The sequence below is a fragment of the Salvia splendens genome, chromosome 21 (assembly GCF_004379255.2).
Source record: "Salvia splendens isolate huo1 chromosome 21, SspV2, whole genome shotgun sequence".
Classification (NCBI taxonomy): domain Eukaryota; kingdom Viridiplantae; phylum Streptophyta; class Magnoliopsida; order Lamiales; family Lamiaceae; genus Salvia; species Salvia splendens.
Genome location: NC_056052.1, coordinates 24,921,076 through 24,940,761, shown reverse-complemented (window position 1 = coordinate 24,940,761; position 19,686 = coordinate 24,921,076). Strand labels below are relative to the sequence as shown.

The window sequence follows — 19,686 nt, the reverse complement described above, 5'->3', positions numbered from 1 at the left end:
AAACGAATTCGGGTCCGAGTAGGGCCGTAAACCCTATCGGGCTGTGTACACTGGTGGGATCGTGAGCCGTCCTTGCAAGTCGGCCGGTCTCGTGGGCGAATAGTGTGGCCACACTTTCGTCGCACTGTGATTGTGATTGTTGGATTGATGTGAAAAGTGGGGAGATTATTTGACTGGCCAGTCTATGAAACTTTTTGTGTTCTCGTGATATTTTTCTTTACTGCGTATAAAACTCGAGATCACTGGTATGGATGACATAACTTGATAAATATTTTCGGCATGAGCCCATTGAGTACAACAAGTACTCAGCCCTGCAATTTCTTTTTAAAATTTTGCAGGTTGAGCGGGATGTTGCGGTGGATGTTGAGCTGGCTAGAGAACTTAGGATACGTTGTGTCGTCATACATAGGCGTGATCCTTGACTCTCCTTGAACCCTTTTATCCGCTGCTATGTTTTAATTTATGTCTTAAGATCTTAAGCTTTTCGTTTTGGTGTTGGAACATGTATGGTGGTGTTAGGTTTTAAACGTGCATCTACGTTGTCTTTTGAAAATGGTTTTCTCTGAGATTTAAGTTTAATGCGGGTTTTACTTAAACTTTTAATTGATGTATTTCTTAAGTCTAACTTTTCCGTTGTCCTTTTTTTTTAAAAGTATTCTTTTATCTTATGTCCTTTCAAAAAAATAATAACGTTAAAATCTTTAAACTAAGTTGTTTTCCTTTCTTCAAAATTAATTAAGTTTTTTTTTTTAATTGAAATCCATGCATGTCGGTCACGATCGCCGCGTTTGTGGTACCCCTTGTATGGGCGGTCGTGACAGCATTGGAATAAAATAAATGCAACGCCAACGTACTGGACTAATTTTTGTGACTTTTAATGGCGCAGATTAATTACTTATATTTGTTGGATCCTTTAAAACTATCAAATTCTTTTTAATGGTATTTGGTTGTTTGTACATCTTTTATGTAACCTGTCAGCACAAAATAAATTACAAGATGAAATAAAGAATCCGTATGCATATATATAATTAATATAACACCTTGATCTCTCTAGCTAGCTAGCTCTCTCTCCCACATTTGTTCTTTTAAATAATAATTATTGCTACTATTATTTTAAATCCAGGGAGCCTTGTAACTACTGATGTACAAGATTAGTAATGAAAAATTAAATCTGAAAAATACATATGAACGGGATAACTTGATATCTCTTTGTTAAATACTATATTTATTTCATGTCAGAAATTAGTACAACAATGTGTCACATGTGTTAAACATATGAAACTGAACTATCACATTTCTTAAAAATATCAATGCAACTTGAAAAACGAAATCAGTTTAAATATTCATTTTTTAAAATGAAATTATTTTTAAAAATAGTACTATATAATTAAAATTATTTTAGTTCTGTGATTTTTTTTAAAACATTGATAATATAAAAAGAATTAGAAAATGAAAAAAGAGAAAAAAGATTTGGGACAGGAATTGAACTCTCCTCTCTCTCTCTCTCTAGTATTCTAAGGTAAGGTTCTAGATTTCTATCAACATTGTTTCTTGAATTATTGGTCCTCTCTCCTCTATTTGAATAGTAAATGGAAAATTGTTTCCGTATTTAATTTGTAACAAATGGTGAAAATAAATTTACATAAACTTCATTATAACAAGTCCCGAGAGTTCTGCAAAAGAATTATTGAATGATTATTTGTCGTAATATTAATATGTTTGTATGTTGACTTTCCAAAGGAGGAATGAATCTTTGGATTTTTTTTTAAAAATGTAGTGAAAAATAGAAAAACGATCGGCAAACAAAAAAGGAAAATGAACACAAAATTTGAGGCGTTTAAAAATTCATTTTACAATTGTTTTTTTGATTGGTCTTCTTAGTGACGTCATGCACATGTTAAACTTTCGTCAGTAACTTGGAGTTTTTACAGCAGATTTAATTCTTAGTTCAAAATTCTATAAGGCACGGTGAACAACTCAGCAATAGCCCAGCCATAGCCATAGCCTAGCCACAAACTCCTCCTCCCATATCATCAACACTAAAAATCCTCTTGCTACGTCATCAAAACAAGCAAATAGCCCAGCCATAGCCTAGCCACATCACTGAAAATTATATTAAACAAATAATTAACAACCACACAAAATACGGAATTAAATTTATTACACAGATACGGGAAAATTCAATAATAATATTAAAATTTTAAAAAGTACATTAATTAAAAAAACACACTTTATTAAAATTAAAATAACATTACAACATCCTCATTAATGAGTTTGTCCCACATCGAAAGTGGAACATAAAACATTCAAGAATGTCTCTATAAAAGAGAAACAACCAAGAATGAGTTTGTCTCACATCGAAAGTGGAACATAAAACATTCAAGGATGTCTCTATAAAAGAGAAACAACCAAGAATGAGTTTGTCTCACATCGAAAGTGGAACATAAAACATTCAAGGATGTCTCTATAAAAGAGAAACCACCAAGAATGAGTTTGTCCCACATCGAAAGTGGAACATAAAACATTCAAGGATGTCTTTATAAAAGAGAAACAACCAAGAATGAGTTTGTCCCACGTCGAAAGTGGAATATAAAACATTCACGATTGTCTCTATAAAAGAGAAACAACCAAGAATGAGTTTCATAAAAAAATTAAATAAAAAAAAATTAAAAAATCCTCTGGGCGATGCGCTCGGCGATCCGGAGCGCTACAATAGCGCCGAGCGGATCGCCCAGCGCACCGCCTAGCGCCGCGAAACTGCCGAGCGCTCGGCGGTTTTTAATTCCGAAATCCGTTGGGCGGTTGCAATGGACCGCCTAGCGCCGGCGCTCGGCTAGGCGGTGCGCTAGGCGCCATTGCGGATGGCCTAATAGGATATTAAACTTGTAGTAGTAAATTTACTCAGATTAATTAGAAATTTATTTATATTTTGAAGTTCAGTGTATAACTACGTAAAATTTAAATTGTTAAATGAGTAAGTTGATATTCCACACTTTTAGATATTTTAGCCTAAAAATCTCCCTTAATTAAAATAGTTTCAAGATTAACTTTCTAGATCACGTCAATAAATAATCTAGAGAAAGCGCCAATTCGGAAAAAATAATTTAACTAATTACTTAGATATTCAGTTTCTGTAAGAATAAAGTCCTTTTCAAAAAAAATTCGAACGATAATTTTCTTGACATGATAAATTCCTGACATAAACTCTGACTATATTTATTAAATGCACCAATATTATGTCATGAATAAGCAGAAAACCTTTAGTTTGACCACTCTGTCACAAAATTTCCACCACTTTTGACTATCGTATAATTTTAATTAGAGGGAACATTTTTTTAGGTCCACGAACTTTGCCAAAATATCATTTTAGGTCCGTCAATTAAAAGTTAATATCATTTGAGGTATTTTGAATTTTTTCTGGACGAAAATGCCCTTAAGGTCTTCAAAGAGCAATTTGGACAATTCTTTCGCCACTCATCTTGCGCCAGAAGCCTATAGTCTAACAATTTTTAACGACAAATTTTTATAATTAAATTCAATTTGGATGGTAATTGATCTCCATTCTGAAATTCATATAAATAATACTCCGAATGACCATCCAAATTAATAGTTATCTAATTTCAAGACAAATAAACTAAATATAATTCACAAATCACCTATATTAGTAAGTTCTTAAAATGCAGTTTAGATTGAAAAAATAAAATAAAGTATCAAGTCTCAATTCACTATCCCTATATAATTGGTCATCTAATAATTGAAAAATTAACACATAGTACTATTTTTTACGACAAATTTTAATTATATTTAAATTCAATTTGGATGGTAATTGAATTAAATAGTCGTAAAAAAAATTGCTAGACTCTAGGTGTTTGACGCAAGATGAGTGACGAAAGAATTGTCCAAATTGACCTTTGAAGGCCTTAAGGGCATTTTCGTCCGGAAAAAGTTTAAAATACCTCATATGATATTAACTTGTAGTTAACGGACCTAAAATGATATTTTTAAAGTTTACGGACCTAAAATGATACTTTGACAAGTTGGTGGACCTAAAAAGATGTTCCCTCTTTTAATTAATCACGGATAGTAATAAATGCACACGACATTTTTTCCCCAAATATGACAAAATTACAACACAAAACACTGTTACACTAAAGCGTGCAAAATTAATTGTATGGAAAATGGATATAAATTCAATTGTGGATAAGGGATGAAAGTTTTTTCCTAATGCTGTTGGTTTGAGATCAAATGTTTCACTTTTATCATGTCAAAATCTCACCCTCAGTGTGTGTTGCCACATCAGAGAAAGCTGTGGTTTGTCCTATTCCATCTATTGCTTAAACAGTGATGGCCCCTACACTTCAATGCTCACCATCCATCAACTCTCCCTCTCTCTCCAATCAATGAGCTGCCAAACTCCACTCTCCAATTCAGGCAACAACAAATCCATCCACCCAATGCAAACTGGACCAGTTGTTCAAGCCCATAAAATTTTGGGGGGAGATTCATGTTAGGACCATGTTTGCACCATAACAAGTTTCAAGATCAATTTTTTTATTTTATCTAAGTTCAATGTGTGTGTGTGTATTTATTGAGCAATGTAGATATTTTTTTCTGTGTTTGTGTCACATGTAGAGCCATGTGTGTATTTATGAATCCTAAATTTGGTTTTCTGACCTGGATCATGCTTCTTCTGCATCTTTCTCTTAGCTTCCTTTAACATTTGGGGAGGTTTTTAATGATTTTTTCCCTCTGTTGATGTTCCATAACACGGTCACGTTGCAGCATCTCCGTGGCAGAGGCTATCCTCGGCCTTGGCAACGAGCATTTATAGACCAATAAGACAAATCAGGCTATCAAGATTTAGCATTCAATCTGTCTGTCAAGTCAAGACTCTGCATTTGCATAGAATCATAGATGGCACACGAGAAGTCGAATGTAAAGTATAGTAGTATATGATAAATTCAAGATCAAGATCCATAAACAGGCACAAATTTGGTTTATAATCGGATTACAATTTGAAATGTGAAAGGCTGCTACAAGTTACAACAACTTTATTGTTTGATCCAGAAGTGAAAGAATGTGTCAAATTCGTCCTTTTCGCATAGTTTAGAATGGTTGTCAAGTGTACCTGGAGGCTGGAGCTGTAATTGTTGTACACAAAGTACAAACTGATGGTTTTTTTAGTATGGTTTGCTTAAGTTTTTCTCCTCTTGTGGCTTAGCACGAAATCATCATCATCGTCGCTGTCTTCCATTATCCGCTTCTTTGCTTTTACGTCACCATTCTTGGGAACTAGCTGAGGCTTCTTGGAGCTATCAGGTCTACTTGATGTGGAGGGCGGTGGAGATTTTATGGGAGTGCCCGAACGTAGCTGCTTTTGCTTCCTCTGCTTCTTCTCATGAGCTTTTCTTGCCCTCTCAGGTGACAGCATGCCGTGTTCCATCAACCTACGAGAATAGTATTATTCATCTAAACCATATGATACAATGCAACGAAATAACAAGATCGACAGTAGAATCATAAGCTAATTAATGCAAGCAACCACGAGTTCTGTATCGACTATTAACGAATACATATAGCTAGCGTTTTGTAAATAAAATTATACCCCGTGTCACAAAGTTGCATATTTATCCACATAATTCATGATGTGTCCCGGTTTTTCTTACCACAACATCAAGATTCAATTTTTACCCGAATCCTCATTTACGCATCCAAGTAAGGGAAATGGTCAGAAGCACAGCAAGCTATTCAAGACTATCATCAAACAACAAAAACTACCTTTTAAAGCTCTCAAAAGATGGAGTGTAATCACGAGAACGCAGTCTGAAACTATAAAAAGCCGTTGGAAAACAGACAAAGTGATCATTTTTTAAGAGACAACAAGTTTATGTAGATATCCATTATTAAATGAATAATCTAATAACAACATTTTCGTCACATCACAAAAATGGCCTATCTTATCTCACATATTAGCCAAGGGAGTATCTTATTGTTCTAAACAATTTGAGTCATCCTAAAGAATAGAAAATGCAGCAAGTTATATCAACTCCAAACATTCACACAAAATTGCTGAGAAAAAAACTCACCAAAACTCAGCCATTTCACTAGAAGGAATCTGCTTAGACAACGATTCGTAAAATATTCTCAATGGCTCCCGCTGCAGATCAGACAAGAAACAAGACAGAGTTAAGCCAGCACTCGTTCTAACGGGAACATAACAATATGAAGCGAAGGGCTACGGATACAAAACCTCTTCAGGAACATCAAATTTCTGGCCAGCCAAAGAATACACTTTCTTCTCTCTGGTTCTACTCACAGTTTTTTTATCATCTTTCGTTTGAGTAGACGTTTTCTTCATCTTCGCTTGATCAATATATATATATATATATATATATATATACCCTATATATATATATATATATATATATATATCAGAATTCAATTAGAGGCAACATCACAATCACCACACATGATCAAATCCAACAGGTTTCAAGTGGAATTTCATCAAATTTGAGTAATTCAAGTGATGAATTAGGAGGATAAACATCATGCTTAGGGCTAAACAGCTACATCAACAGTGCATAAAAGGCAATTGATTGGATAGATCAGCTATAATCACCCAATTTCTCCACAAAAGAACAATTTATTAACACAAATCAAGTTGAATAATGAAAATTAGTCTCAATTCAACAATTAATAAATGAAACACAACACAATGGGAACCTCAATTTCAGCCCAGAAAAAGGAAAAAAATACAAAAAATTTTGGAAATTTCAGTTACCATTTTAGAGCCAGAGCTGAAAATGGATCTATTTTTGGAATCAGCTGCAGAATTCCTGATTGATCCCCCAATAATTTTCTTTTTTGATGCAGATGAATCGATTCTGGGTTTTGAAGAAGAAGGGCCATCTCCAACTCCGGGCTTCAGTTTCGATAAATTACTCGATTTAGTATATGTGGCCATCGCTGTTTCTTCGGTAATTGATTCCCTCCTTCTCTCTAAAACCCTACACAAAGCCCAATTTAAGCCTTATTCCTCTTTCTCTGCAATATCCATCGCCGAAAAATTGTTTTTTGGAAGAAACAGAGGAAAGGAGAAAAGATGAAAAATGATCGAATTGATTGAAAAGTAGTTAGTTTTTAACCGTTCTTACATTTAACCAAAAAAATATTTATGAAATTGAATTTACTGTTTCTGAAAATCTATGTGAATCTGGTTTTATTGTTGAATTGTTTGATTCAAGTGATTTATTGATGAAATAAGGTCGTAACAGAATAATTAATGCTTTGGATTGTAAGTTTTCAGCTTTTTACAAATTTTGTGTAGAGAATATGAGACTAAGAAAGTAATTAATTTTTTAACTAAAGTATGATACCTTACCGAAAGATTTCGGTAAGGTAACGGAATGAATTTTCATATACCGCGGTATACCGCTTTATACCGAAATTCGGTATATACCGTAAATTAAAGTATATACCATAAAATATAAATATAATTATATATAAAATATATTTTATATATTTTTAAATAATAAATTTTATTGTGAAATATAAATATAATTATGAATAAAATATATTTAATATATATATATTTAATTATAAAATAGAAATAATATTCTAAAAACTCAAATTATTTATTTTCATTGATGTTGAAAGTATGGTATACCACAAACGTACGGTATACCGAACTTTGGTACGGTATATCGTAAATGAGGTATGATATCGGTATGGAAATTGGTCATACCGAAAATAAGGTATACCGAAGTTTGGTATACCGAAAATTTTGATAAGGTAAATGTATGATTTTTTCAGATATCGAATTTACGGTAAGGTATACGGTATGGTGGTTTCGGTAAGGTATACCGTACCTACCCACCCTATTAACTACAAAAACAAACAAGCCTGCGTAGTCGTTACTCTTTCAATACGCTTAATTTTGTTATCTATATGGTAATTGAACTAATCTAATAATGATTAAATATTAAGTATTTTGAAATAATCATTATTTAATTAAATTAATCAATAGCACATATAAACATATGGCTTCCTCTTAGAAAAATCAAGGGAAAGGATCATGATCCTAGCTAATATTTAAAATAAGAAAGATGAACACCATCCATTGCGTGAGATTTCACCCACAATTCTGATAATGAGAAAAAGTATGATATGAATCATGATGGTTAGCACATATCTATCTTGAAGCAATTAAAGACTTCGGTTACAAGATGAAAGGATAATAAATAAAATGTTATACTACAAACTAAGAAGAACTGCAATTTACAATAACTATCTAATTATAGGCGTTTGGTGCAGTTCAATAAATATATTATGTAATAACTGCAATTTACAATAACTCTCTAATTAAGGCGTTTGGTGAAGTTCAATAATATATAATAACTGCAATTTATTGTTAGTCTACACAAAAAATTGTGAAAATTTATGACCCAAAATTTCCCATTGTTTGTTTTCTCAAAAATATTTCAACGGCCTCTCATATGCTACAACATATTTTGTTGTATCTATTCATTTTAATTGGATGTTGCTAGGTAAGTAGTAGTACAGAAAATTTTGTTAAATGTGTGTCCAACCAATCTTCTTCACTCGATACTAAAACCTCCCAATATGTGTATACACCCCAATGCCCATCATATTCCAATCTCTTGAACTCTTCGGTGCACAATCCAAGATGGATAAATTCTGTTAATCAAAGGCCCAAATTCATCGTCGCACCAACTAACAACGACCAAATCCAAGCCGCCATAACATGTGCCCGGGCCCACGGCTTCGGAATAAGGGTCCTAAGCGGGGGCCACGACTACGAGGGCCGGTTTTATAGGTCAAAGAGCCGATTTGTGCTCATTGACCTAGTCAACCTCAATTCCATCACCATCAACATAGACGACGAGACGGCCTGGGTCCAGGCCGGGGCCACAGTTGGCGAATTGTACTACAACATCGCCAACAAGAGCAAAACCCACGCCTTCCCCGCGGGGCTATACCCTAGCGTGGGCGTGGGGGGCCAGTTTAGCGGCGGCGGCATTGGGACGCTAATGCGTAAATACGGCCTAGCGTCCGACAACATCTTGGACGCAAAAATCATGAATGTAGAAGGCGAGGTTCTGGATCGGGAATCGATGGGCAAGGATCTTTTCTGGGCCATCCGAGGAGGGGCGGGGCCAGCTTCGGCGTCATACTTGCGTGGCGGATCCGGCTCGTCCGAGTTCCTCCCGTGACGACGGTTTTCACCATGAGGAAAGACCTAGACGACGCGGGGATCGAGGTCGTCGACAAGTGGCAGAAAATAGCATACAAGCTACCTAATGATGTATTCATTCGAGTACTTCTCCAAAACATAGCCGGAAAGAACACCCCAAAGCCTAAATTCGCCCGTGCCAATTTCAATTCCCTCTTTCTCGGAAATGCAAAAGATTTATTAGCATTGGTGGAAACAGAATTCCCAGAATTAGGGTTACAAGAGGCAGATTGCAAGGAGATGAGCTGGATCAACACAACACTCTACTTCCCTGGAAAAACAGACCAACCCTATGAGGTTCTCCTGGAACGGGCTGCGAAGGCAACCAGAGGCGGCAATAAGGGGAAGTCGGACTTCGCCACGAGGGCTAACCCGAAATCCGCGTACCGGGGGATCAACCAACTGCTACTGAAGGAGGACTTAGCGTTCGTGATCATGGATCCTTTTGGTGGGAAAATAGACGAGATTGGGGAAAATGAGACACCATTTCCTCATAGGAAGAGGAATTTGTTCAATTTGCAGCACTTGAATAGATGGGGTGAGGGGGAAGGGGAGAAGAAGCATTTGGAGTGGAGTAGAGAGGTGTATGAGTTCATGGAGCCTTACGTTTCGTCGTCGCCGCGAGGGGCTTACTTGAATTATAGGGATCTTGATTTAGGGTTTCAGAAGAGGGGAGAACAAAGCTACTCGCAAGCTAGGGTTTGGGGAGAGAGGTATTTTAAGGGGAATTTTGAGAGATTGGCTAAGGTCAAGAAGAGGGTTGATCCAGATAATTTCTTTGGGGATGAACAAAGTGTGCCTCCAATTTCTTGATTGTATTTGGATGAATATATAAAATATTTAAATATAATTACTGACTGAATATTTCTATCATTAATTAATAATTTAATACTGTATTAAACTTGAAAAATTATTGACATAGAAAATAAAAAATTTTAAACATATATACCGACACAATATGTCTGTCACTAATAAATAAACCCTATAAGAATTAAAAACGGACATATATCGCCAATAAACTGAAATTAAAAATTTCGAACTGATTTACTGACCGAATATTTCTATCAGCAATTAATAAAACCTGAAAAAACTATTGACATACTCCTAGAAAATACAAAATTTTGAACATAAATGAATTCATTTAATTATGAAAAAAATACTACAAAAACAAGAAAAATGAAATTGCTAATGCTGAAGAATGTCAAGAGTGAATGTAATTAATCGATGAAAAATCTAAACTAGATCCTAAAAAACTTTGGTCATGTAATAACCCGACACCCACACTATGATAATACATATCAACAAATATATTTTCAACTTGTTTTGTCATTACCATTTCAAATTTCAAGTAACAACAAACAAACTATGTATAGCACAAAATCTCTAGCAAAATCTAAACTAAGAATTCAGCACTACGTGTCCATGAATCATCCATATCCGCAAAGCTGATATCTTGAAAGCTAGATTCAACAAGTGATGGATTCTCATCATTACTTCCAATGCTCTCCAACTCCATCACCACTTCCCTAATCTTTGGCCTTTTCTTCCCATTCAAGCTCAAACACCTCTTTGCCACGTCAGCAACGACCGCAAGCTCGTCCATAGCACTGGGACCAAGGTCCGCTATCCTATGATCGAGAATCGCCCTCAGGCGATTCTCTTCCATAGCCGCGAGAAACCGCGTCACTAAACTCATCTCCTCTTCCTCACCCAATCCCATCTCTATAGGCTTTTGACCAGTCAAAAGCTCGACCAGAACTACTCCAAAGCTGTAAACATCGCTCTTCTCAGTCAACTTCCCTGTTTGGAAGTACTCTGGGTCCAAGTACCCGAAAGTCCCCTGGACTTTCGTCGTCACCTGGGCCCGGTCCACGGCAGGCGACCTCGAGATCCCAAAATCCGAGAGCTTAGCCCTGTACCTCTCGTCGAGAAGGATATTACTGGACTTCATGTCCCTGTGGTATATCGGGACGGAGGTGGCACAGTGGATGTACGCGAGTGCATTTGCCACCTCCGTCGCGATCCTCAGCCGGATCTCCCAGGTGAAGGGGATTCCGGTGTGGCGGTCGTGGATGAGGTCGTAGAGCGTCCCGTTGGGGACGAATTCGTAGACGAGGAGAGGGACCTCGGTTTCGAGGCAGCAGCCGAGCAGCTTCACCACGTTGCGGTGGTTGATCTCGGATTGGAGGGCGAGCTCGTTGATGAAGTCTTTGAGGTGGTGGTGGGAGGCTTGCTTGGACTTTTTGACGGCGACGAGGCGGCCGTCGGAGAGCATGCCTTTGTAGACGGTGCCTTGGCCGCCGCAGCCGAGGATGCGGCTGGAGTTGAAGCGGTCCGTGGCCTTGTCGAGCTCTTTGCTTGTGTAGGTGCGGAGCTTGTCGTGGGCGTGGCCGTGGCCGGGGATATTTTGTTGGTGGAGGAGAAGGGAGGTGTTGCGTTTGAATAGGCTGTGTTTTTTTTGCTTAATGCTTCTCTTTTTGAGGAGTTTGTATGACCAGAAGATGAAGAAGGGTGTGATGAATAGGAGCAAGCCGGCGCCGGAAGCTGCGTAGACGGCGAGTTTTGGCGGAGGCGAGACGTATATGCAACCGGTGCCGGGGTTTTTGCCGTCGCCGACGTAGTGAAGAGGGCAAGAACAGTTGAAGGAACCTTCTAGGTTTGTACATGTGGCATATTTGTGGCATGGTTTGCTATTCTCACATTCGTTTATATCTGTTGCATTTGAAACATAAAAAATTCAAGTATCCATCTAACGTTTTCACTTCAAAAAATTGATTTATGTCTTACTATATCTCTGAATACAGAGGTGATTGTAAGCGGTTTTTGAGCACGTTGTGCTCGCATGCTAGACCGTTTAAGAGCATACAACATGGTTTTGGTAAATTTTTTTGGTTTATCAAAGAATTTTTTATTACTCTTATTTTTCATCTACAAATATACCATTCCCCAATTTTAGTTTAACTTTTATTTTTATTTTAGAATATAATTTTGTAGTTTTTTTTTTGTTTTGTTTTAGTTATTATAATAAAATTGTAGTAGTATAGTTTTTTTGTTTTTCATAAATCAATTTAATTGGTAATTATAAATATAAAAGAGTTTAAAAACTAAGAAATGAGAAAATTAGTTTAAATAGTCTAAATGTTTAATTTCACAATCCTCATAATACTTAGAAGTGCGTAAATATTTCTATGCTCAAGAGTTGTAGATAACGTCCCATGGTCTTCAAAAAATAAAAACGATGAAAATTTAGGACACAAACCTCGGCAACCAGGGGAAAGATACGGATTCCCCTGGTATCCAGGGGAGCAGCTACAACGATACCCTCCAAGACTGGACCCGGAGTCCACACACACACTATTCCCCTGGCACACGGTCTCTCCTACCCGAGCGCAGCTCCGTTCCCCGATAACCCAGTCGACGACGACCGGCACGCTCTCCACCACTCTCCCAACAAACAACGGATCCCACACATCCGTCACATTGAAACCATACCCTCCCGCCTCCGCCAGAAACGCATAACCACACGAACTAAAATTCCGAACCTTATCATGCTCGTTTATCGTCTCCATCGACACGTACACCGACTGCAGCCCCTCGGGAACGGCCGCCTCGCAGCATCCGATCCCAGAGCACGACCCGCCGTGAAGCTCTCCCGGCTTGGAGCAGATGGCGACGCACGAGCTGATCATGTCGCTCCAATCGTCAAAGTCTCTGGAGAGGAACGCCACGTCGTCGCAGCCGACGGCGGTGATCTTGTTGGAGCTGGAGAAGGAGAAGGGGGAGGCGGAGAGGTTCATGAAGGACTGGATTACGCGCGGGGGCTCGGAGGGGTCGGTGTAGCAGTTGACGGCGACTCTGTTCTTGAGATGCATTGTGGAGTCGGAGATGTGGGCGATTTGTAAGGAGTCGACGGTGAGGAAGGGTTTTGGGGGGGAGAAGGAGGAGTCGCAGTGGACGGAGAAGAAGGGGTTGAGGGAGCAGGAGGAGTTGATGCCGAAGGGGTATGGGATGGGAACGTCGCCGCATTTGCTCGGGCAGCCGGGCTTGCTGATGTCGGCCGCGGCGGCGTGGAGGAAGAAGAAGGAGAAGATGAGGAAGAGCATGTTTGGGGTTTGGAGGTTTCAGGTGAATTAATGAAGTGTTAATTGTGATGGATGGATTCTTGTTTTGGCCGTCATTTTTTTTTTACTTTGTACTCAACGAAGGCCAGCAGATATTTGGTGTGAATATAAAATTGGTTAAACAAATTTATTTTGTTAGAGATTTTGGCTATGATTGGAGAAAAAAAGCCTGCATTTTTGTGTCTTCAAACCTTAATGTTGCAAAAGGTTGTGCGCGTGGAGAATAAGAATTACTACTACAATGTACAGTCAACATTTTTGTTACTCTTAGCATGGAAAATTGGAATAACGATGAAATTTGTCAAATTATGCTCTACAAATAGTTAGAAAATTTATACTCCTAGAAAAATTTAATTTGGTTTGTAGTGGGCGTAATATATTGTTGATTCGAGACGTACAGTTTTTCAAATTGATAGTATCACGTTAACTGAATTGTACAATTTTCTCAAATTGATTACTCCCTCCGTGTCTCACTTTGATCGGACACGAGTTTTAAGAAATGTAATGAAACGTGAGTTGAAAAAGTTAGTGGCATGTGGGTCCTACTTTTATATAATTTTATAATAAAATGTGACTAGAAATGAGTTAGTGGAGTATGAGGTCCACTGCAAAGAATAGTAAAAAGTGAAATTGGACAAATTTTGTGGGACGGACGGAAATGAAAAAATGGGACAATCTTTGTGGGACGGAGGGAGTATATTGTTACGTCTGCTTATTCGGCCGGTTCCGGTTCTAACTGGACCGATTGACCGGTTAAACGGTTTTAAATTTTCATAAATCCTAGGACCGGTTTGGAATCGGCCGGTTAAGAACCGGTCGATTCCGGTTCCGAACCGGAACCGATGTGTAATTTTAATCCGAATTTATTTATAATTTTCAATAGTTCAATACTAAAAAAATAATAATCCAACATCTAGAAATATAACAAATAATACCTAAAAATCAAATAAATACACAAAAAATACAAACCAACAACAAAATAATATTCATACATGGATAAGAGTGATGCCAAGTGTAGTAGGCCAGACTAGTTTATGTTAGCAATTTTTTGATAAAAAAAAGGAGTTATAAAAAAATAGGAGTTGCTAAATAAACTTTAGCAATTTTTTTAAAAATAAGTTTTAAAATTGAATTCCATTTTTCCTTTTTTAGCTACATAAATATTCAATGGAATTTCTAATACTAATTGATGTTGTTGTGACTAGTACATATGAATTTTTTGGTTAAATCTTGAATTTTGAGAGAGAGAAGCTTAAGAAAACAAAATTGAACTTCAATATGTGCTTTGAAAAATATTAGAGAGAGAGAGAGAGAGTATTATCGATGGATACAGAGAGAGCAATCGAGTGTTGTGGCGACGTCCTCAGCCACGCCCATGGCTCCGCTAGGTGTTCTCAAGGTACAACATTATGTAGTATGGCTCAATTTCAAAAATTAAATCATCTAGAATAAAGCTAGCTCAATGTATTTCAAATTTGTGTTTCTGGTATAGTGGTATTACATTAGAATTTTATTGTTTTCTTTTATGTGCTTTTTTGTATTTTGTTTAAGTGCTACTTATAGTTGATATTTGCTAGGAAGGAGCTTGAGATGATCTTGAAGAGAACATTGCAAAATACTATAATACCACCATATGAAATTATTAAGACAGCATGATTCCTACTGGTTTTTCTATTTCAACTCATTTTTTATTTTTTCTCTCATAAATCAATATGCCTGGTGAAATTTATATTGTGTATGAAAAAAAAATTTATATTATCACACAGCTACATCTGCAGAGTCTTCGTTTTTTCAACATGATGAAATTTAAGAATTCAATAATCAGAGTTGACAAAGAATGCTCTACAAATAAGAACATGGTTTTTGTGGTCAATTTCCAAATAAAATATGAAAAAAAAACTCCTTTTGAAAATAACATCTTGGCTTCTTGTTGTAACAAGATTATGCACCAGCAAGCTTTCAAAGATGCTTTCTTTAAAATAAATTAAAACAGAAAGATCCCAGAGAGAAATACAAAGCATCATTATCCATTAACTAAATTTGAGTTATAACATAATCTCTTCATCTCATGATCAAGAAAGATTGCATCTAAATGGATCATTTGATGCAGCTGGTTGCTGTCATCTGTTTGCTGGTGTGTGCCGAAGCTCGAAACATGACCAACGAGCACGACATTCACGACGTAGATCCACTCCATCCGAGCATGGCAGTGATGCTAGGAGTCCTATCCATCATGTTCTGCCTCACTTTCCTCATTCTAGCCTATGCCAAGTTCTGTCACAGAATCAGATCCCAGCCGCCCGATATTCTCCACAATGCTAACCGTGTCGTTGGATCAATACCCCGCTCCTCGGGCGTAGACAAAACCATCATAGAGTCACTCCCATTCTTCAGATTCTCCTCACTCAGAGGCTCAAAAGAAGGCCTTGAGTGTGCTGTGTGTCTGTCAAGATTCGAGGACACGGAGCTCCTCCGTCTCCTGCCCAAATGCCGGCACGCCTTCCACATAAGCTGCATCGACACATGGCTGGAGAATCATTCCAGCTGCCCCCTCTGCAGGTACAAGTTCGATGCAGGAGACATCAAGAGCCTGAGGTACAGCAGCAGCTTCAGATGCCCGAGCAGCTCGAGGGAGGAGCCTAATCTCGAGTTCTTCATACAAAGAGAGCAGAACCAAGGGAGGTCATCAAGGTTCAACCTTGCCAACGCATTACAGAAGCTTTCTAGAGGGGTTGGGAGAGACAACCTGCTGATTCAAGAATTCAAGAATCAGAGCAATGGAACACAGATTCTGCACAATGTCAAGCATAGGATCATTGTATCAGATGTCATACACAAGAGCAGATGGAGTGATGTCAACTCCTCGGACCTGATCTCTCTCAGCTCCGAGATGCTGAGAGACATCAAGCATAAAGGGCTTCCCACGAGCGGGAGGTTCAACGAAGAGGCAGCAGCCAAAGAGCAAATCTTGAAGATCAAGGAGGATATGGAGAGGAAAAGGCTGTTTGAGTCCAAGATTGCTGCAAGAACTGAGACTAGCATTGATTTGGAGTCTAGCACGATGTCTAAATCATTGGATCCGTCCCAGAAAAGATCGATGTCTGAAATCACAAACGTGTCGAGGTTCACAGAATTAAACTCAAGCAGTAGAAGGATCACTGGATTCTCAACTTCAGTGAGCTCAGAAAGAGAAGAGCAAGTTAGAAGTATGTGGTTACCTATAGCTAGGAGAACCATTCAGTGGGTTTCTCATCAAGAAACGAGCTCCGGTGCCAGACAACATGTCTGAATCCATATTATCAAACCAGATTGTTATACTTCTCTAGCTTTCATTCTTGTGACACTATCTTGATGTTATAATATAATTGCATTTGACTACTGAAATCCTGGCTATCACACTCTACACTAACTACATTACTCAAACAACTAAAATCAAGCACTTTTCTTTCAAAAATCAGAAAATATAGTACAAGTGATAGCCTTGAGTCTTGACCTGACTTATCTACATCTGAGTTAGGTACTGCTTTCATGTGTATTCCTTCCCATTCAACCACTTCACCTCAATCTCAATTTTAAGCAGATATATAACCATTAAACAACAAGAAAAAGATTCAATTTGAGTAATAACTGTAACCACACAATGATAAAAAAAAATTAAGGTTCAATTCAAGCTTGGTGATATATAAAAAAGATTCAATTTGAGCCACTCCAATAACTATAAAATGACCAAAAATTTAAAGACTTTCATCACTTTCTTGCATATATTAGAAACCATAGTAATGCTTGCTTTCATCAGTCATATTAATGCTTGCTTTACCACTATAGAAACCATATTAGAAAAGAAGAAATTGACAATATGGGCCCAAGCCCAACATAGAGCCCATTAGAGACTCCAACATAGACATATCCATCATCACTAATATTACACTTCATATTTTATTAATTGCTCGACCATCATAATAATCTTAAAAAAAACAAAATTACATGAGAAAAACTAGCAACAATTCAAATGAAGATTACACCAAAAAAAAACAAGGAAAAGTCTACAAATAAAATCAACCACGATAACAACACTGACATGAACAACTCTTTGATCAAAATGGTTCATCTCTAGCCAGAGGAACGTGCGTCCTAACAATGAAAAAGTTCTCATATACAAATCCGGCGAGACCACCCCCAATAAGGGGCCCAACCCAATAGACCCAGTGGTCGGTCCAGTCCCCCGACACAAGGGCCGGACCAAATGACCTAGCCGGGTTCATGGAGGCGCCGGAGAAGGGGCCACCGGCCATGATGTTGGCCCCAACGACGAGCCCAGTTAGGAGTGGGCCTAGGCCCTCTAGGTTCCCCTTCTTTGGATCCACAATTGTTGCATAAACGGTGAAGAGCAATGAGAATGTCAACACAATCTCCATTAGTATACCTTGGATGGACCCCACTCCACTTGCTAATGAATGAATTGGTGTCGTCTGCATCATTTTTATTTTATTAGTAAATAAATTGTTATCAATATAAATTAATAGTATGTGACAACCTATTATTGAAGGATCATATTCATAGGATATTCCTTGAATCTCGACTTTGTGACAACTCATTTACATACTTTTATATTATTTTATTTTGTTTTAATTATATCTTTTTGAAGTGGATGTACAAAAATAAGTCTTACCATCCCGCCGGTCATATAGTTGAGCAAAGCGCAAGCGGCGACCGAAGCCAACAATTGATCAATCCAATAAAGAATGGACCTCACCACCGTGATGTGGCCGCCGACGAGGAGGCCGAGGGTGACGGCAGGGTTGAGGTGGCCGCCGGAGATGCGAAAGCCGGCCGAAATCATCACCGCCACCACTAGAGCATGAGCCATCGCCACGAAAAATAGTCCCACAAGTGGATCCCCATTCAACTTATCTAATTATCCAATGAAAATTGCAATATAGTGCCACGTCACTATCATTCTCAAAATCACAAAATATGGAGTCCTATTAAGTGAAGGAGATTTATGAAAAATAAATTATCAATTGAACTGCACTTCATCATCGTTGTTAAATTTATTACAAAGAAAAGGTGCGAGGGGAAACTCACTGGTGGCCATGGCGGAGCCGACACCGGCGAATACGAAAAGGAAGGTGACAATGAACTCCACCACCAATGCTCGAAGGGTCTCCGGCTGGTAAGCCTCGGCGGCGTTTCCAATGGCAATCTTCGCCATCACAAAATAAAATAAATTACTTAGTTAGAGAGGAATTATAGAAATGTAGTGTTATTTGGCTACACATATGGCAATAGGATTTCTCAAAATTGATATATTTATAGGAGAATGCACATGCATGAACATGCGCGTGACTCCATAACTAAGATTCCATGATACATAGTAGTATTAAAAAAAAATAAGTAATTTATTATTCGTATTATTATTATTGTTATTATTATATATCATCTTGATATGGCTAGAGGTTTTAGGCATGTGATGTGAGAATTATTGGTGAGGGGTAATGACAAATATGCCAGTTGACTTGTCTAGAAATATTGAAATTGCCATTCTCAATTATTGTTGACTACTTTTGTGGGTTTAATATGTGGTTTTTTTTTAATATTTCAATTAAGAGTTTTTATAAATTTATATGTAAATTTTAAGGTAATATGTATAAGTATCAAACCAGAATATATGTTCTACATTTTATTAACTAAAAGCCTTGGTAGTGCATATTGCATCACACACATTTTTCTTGATTCTGTGTTAATCAAAACCACCATTTATATATTCACTTATATAAATAAACACCTTTGTTGGGGCATAATATGGAAAATTAAGGTTGACACTTTTATATCATAAGGCATAACCACTTATTATTAATTTAATAGAGTTCGAAAGTAACTGGGAGTTTATAGATTATGAAGATGGTGATCATGAGAAACAAAACTAATTAATCAAAAAAGAGAACTTGTTGCAATCATGAACTCAAAAACTTTTCCTCCACGAATTAAAAGTTGAATTGCTATTGATCAGATAAATTGCTCTATGCAATGAGTATGTTTGTATGATTGTTGTGTTCTTCTTCATACATTTTCTTTTATTAAATCTTTCACACTACAGAAAAGTTGGTAAAATAAAGATTACATTTTTATTATATGAGGAATAGCTGTCAAATGAAAACAATGTCTCCATTTCCTAATTCCCTTCAATTTCTATATATTTTGAATTATTGGAGTTGAAATTTTGGAGCATGCTGAATCACATCATGCTTATTATTAAATCTAACCGATTAAAATATTGCATACCATGTTCTACAAATTGATGATATTTAAGCA

General features: G+C 37.3%; 5 protein-coding genes across 10 annotated transcripts; 2 read left to right on the top strand and 3 right to left on the bottom strand.

Moving 5' to 3' along the window:
* Positions 1-4,041: 4,041 nt before the first annotated feature.
* Positions 4,042-7,188, bottom strand: LOC121784024. Of its 6 annotated transcripts, none has more exons than XR_006046696.1 (6): positions 6,782-7,188; positions 6,251-6,358; positions 6,087-6,157; positions 5,129-5,447; positions 4,675-4,850; positions 4,042-4,461 (listed from the first exon to the last, which is right to left on the bottom strand). XR_006046696.1 is itself a non-coding variant. In XM_042182203.1 (4 exons), exons 1-4 carry the CDS (start codon positions 6,962-6,964, stop codon positions 5,195-5,197), a joined length of 615 nt encoding a protein of 204 aa, XP_042038137.1. In that variant the 5' UTR covers positions 6,965-7,186; the 3' UTR covers positions 4,930-5,194. The 6 variants fall into 6 exon arrangements, 4 of the variants coding, with proteins under 4 accessions (XP_042038137.1, XP_042038139.1, XP_042038140.1 ...); XR_006046695.1 differs by having other exon boundaries at positions 4,675-4,810; XM_042182203.1 differs by lacking the exons at positions 4,042-4,461; positions 4,675-4,850 and having other exon boundaries at positions 4,930-5,447; positions 6,782-7,186.
* Positions 7,189-7,709: 521 nt separating this feature from the next.
* LOC121784425 (berberine bridge enzyme-like 27) lies at positions 7,710-9,233 on the top strand. The gene is made up of 3 exons (XM_042182563.1): positions 7,710-7,714; positions 7,813-7,831; positions 8,547-9,233. Exons 1-3 carry the CDS (start codon positions 7,710-7,712, stop codon positions 9,231-9,233), a joined length of 711 nt encoding a protein of 236 aa, XP_042038497.1.
* A 14-nt stretch (positions 9,234-9,247) lies between these two features.
* LOC121784424 (berberine bridge enzyme-like 22) lies at positions 9,248-10,066 on the top strand. Its single transcript, XM_042182561.1, has one exon. It carries the CDS (start codon positions 9,248-9,250, stop codon positions 10,064-10,066), a length of 819 nt encoding a protein of 272 aa, XP_042038495.1.
* Positions 10,067-10,646: 580 nt separating this feature from the next.
* LOC121784423 (wall-associated receptor kinase-like 8) lies at positions 10,647-16,668 on the bottom strand. Its single transcript, XM_042182560.1, has 4 exons — positions 16,593-16,668; positions 16,244-16,475; positions 12,513-13,300; positions 10,647-11,965 (listed from the first exon to the last, which is right to left on the bottom strand). Exons 1-4 carry the CDS (start codon positions 16,609-16,611, stop codon positions 10,647-10,649), a joined length of 2,358 nt encoding a protein of 785 aa, XP_042038494.1. The 5' UTR covers positions 16,612-16,668.
* A 612-nt stretch (positions 16,669-17,280) lies between these two features.
* LOC121783273 (aquaporin TIP4-1) lies at positions 17,281-18,670 on the bottom strand. Its single transcript, XM_042181301.1, has 3 exons — positions 18,460-18,670; positions 18,044-18,285; positions 17,281-17,843 (listed from the first exon to the last, which is right to left on the bottom strand). The coding sequence occupies exons 1-3, from the start codon at positions 18,584-18,586 to the stop codon at positions 17,469-17,471; spliced, it is 744 nt and encodes a 247-aa protein (XP_042037235.1). The 5' UTR covers positions 18,587-18,670; the 3' UTR covers positions 17,281-17,468.
* Positions 18,671-19,686: the final 1,016 nt, after the last annotated feature.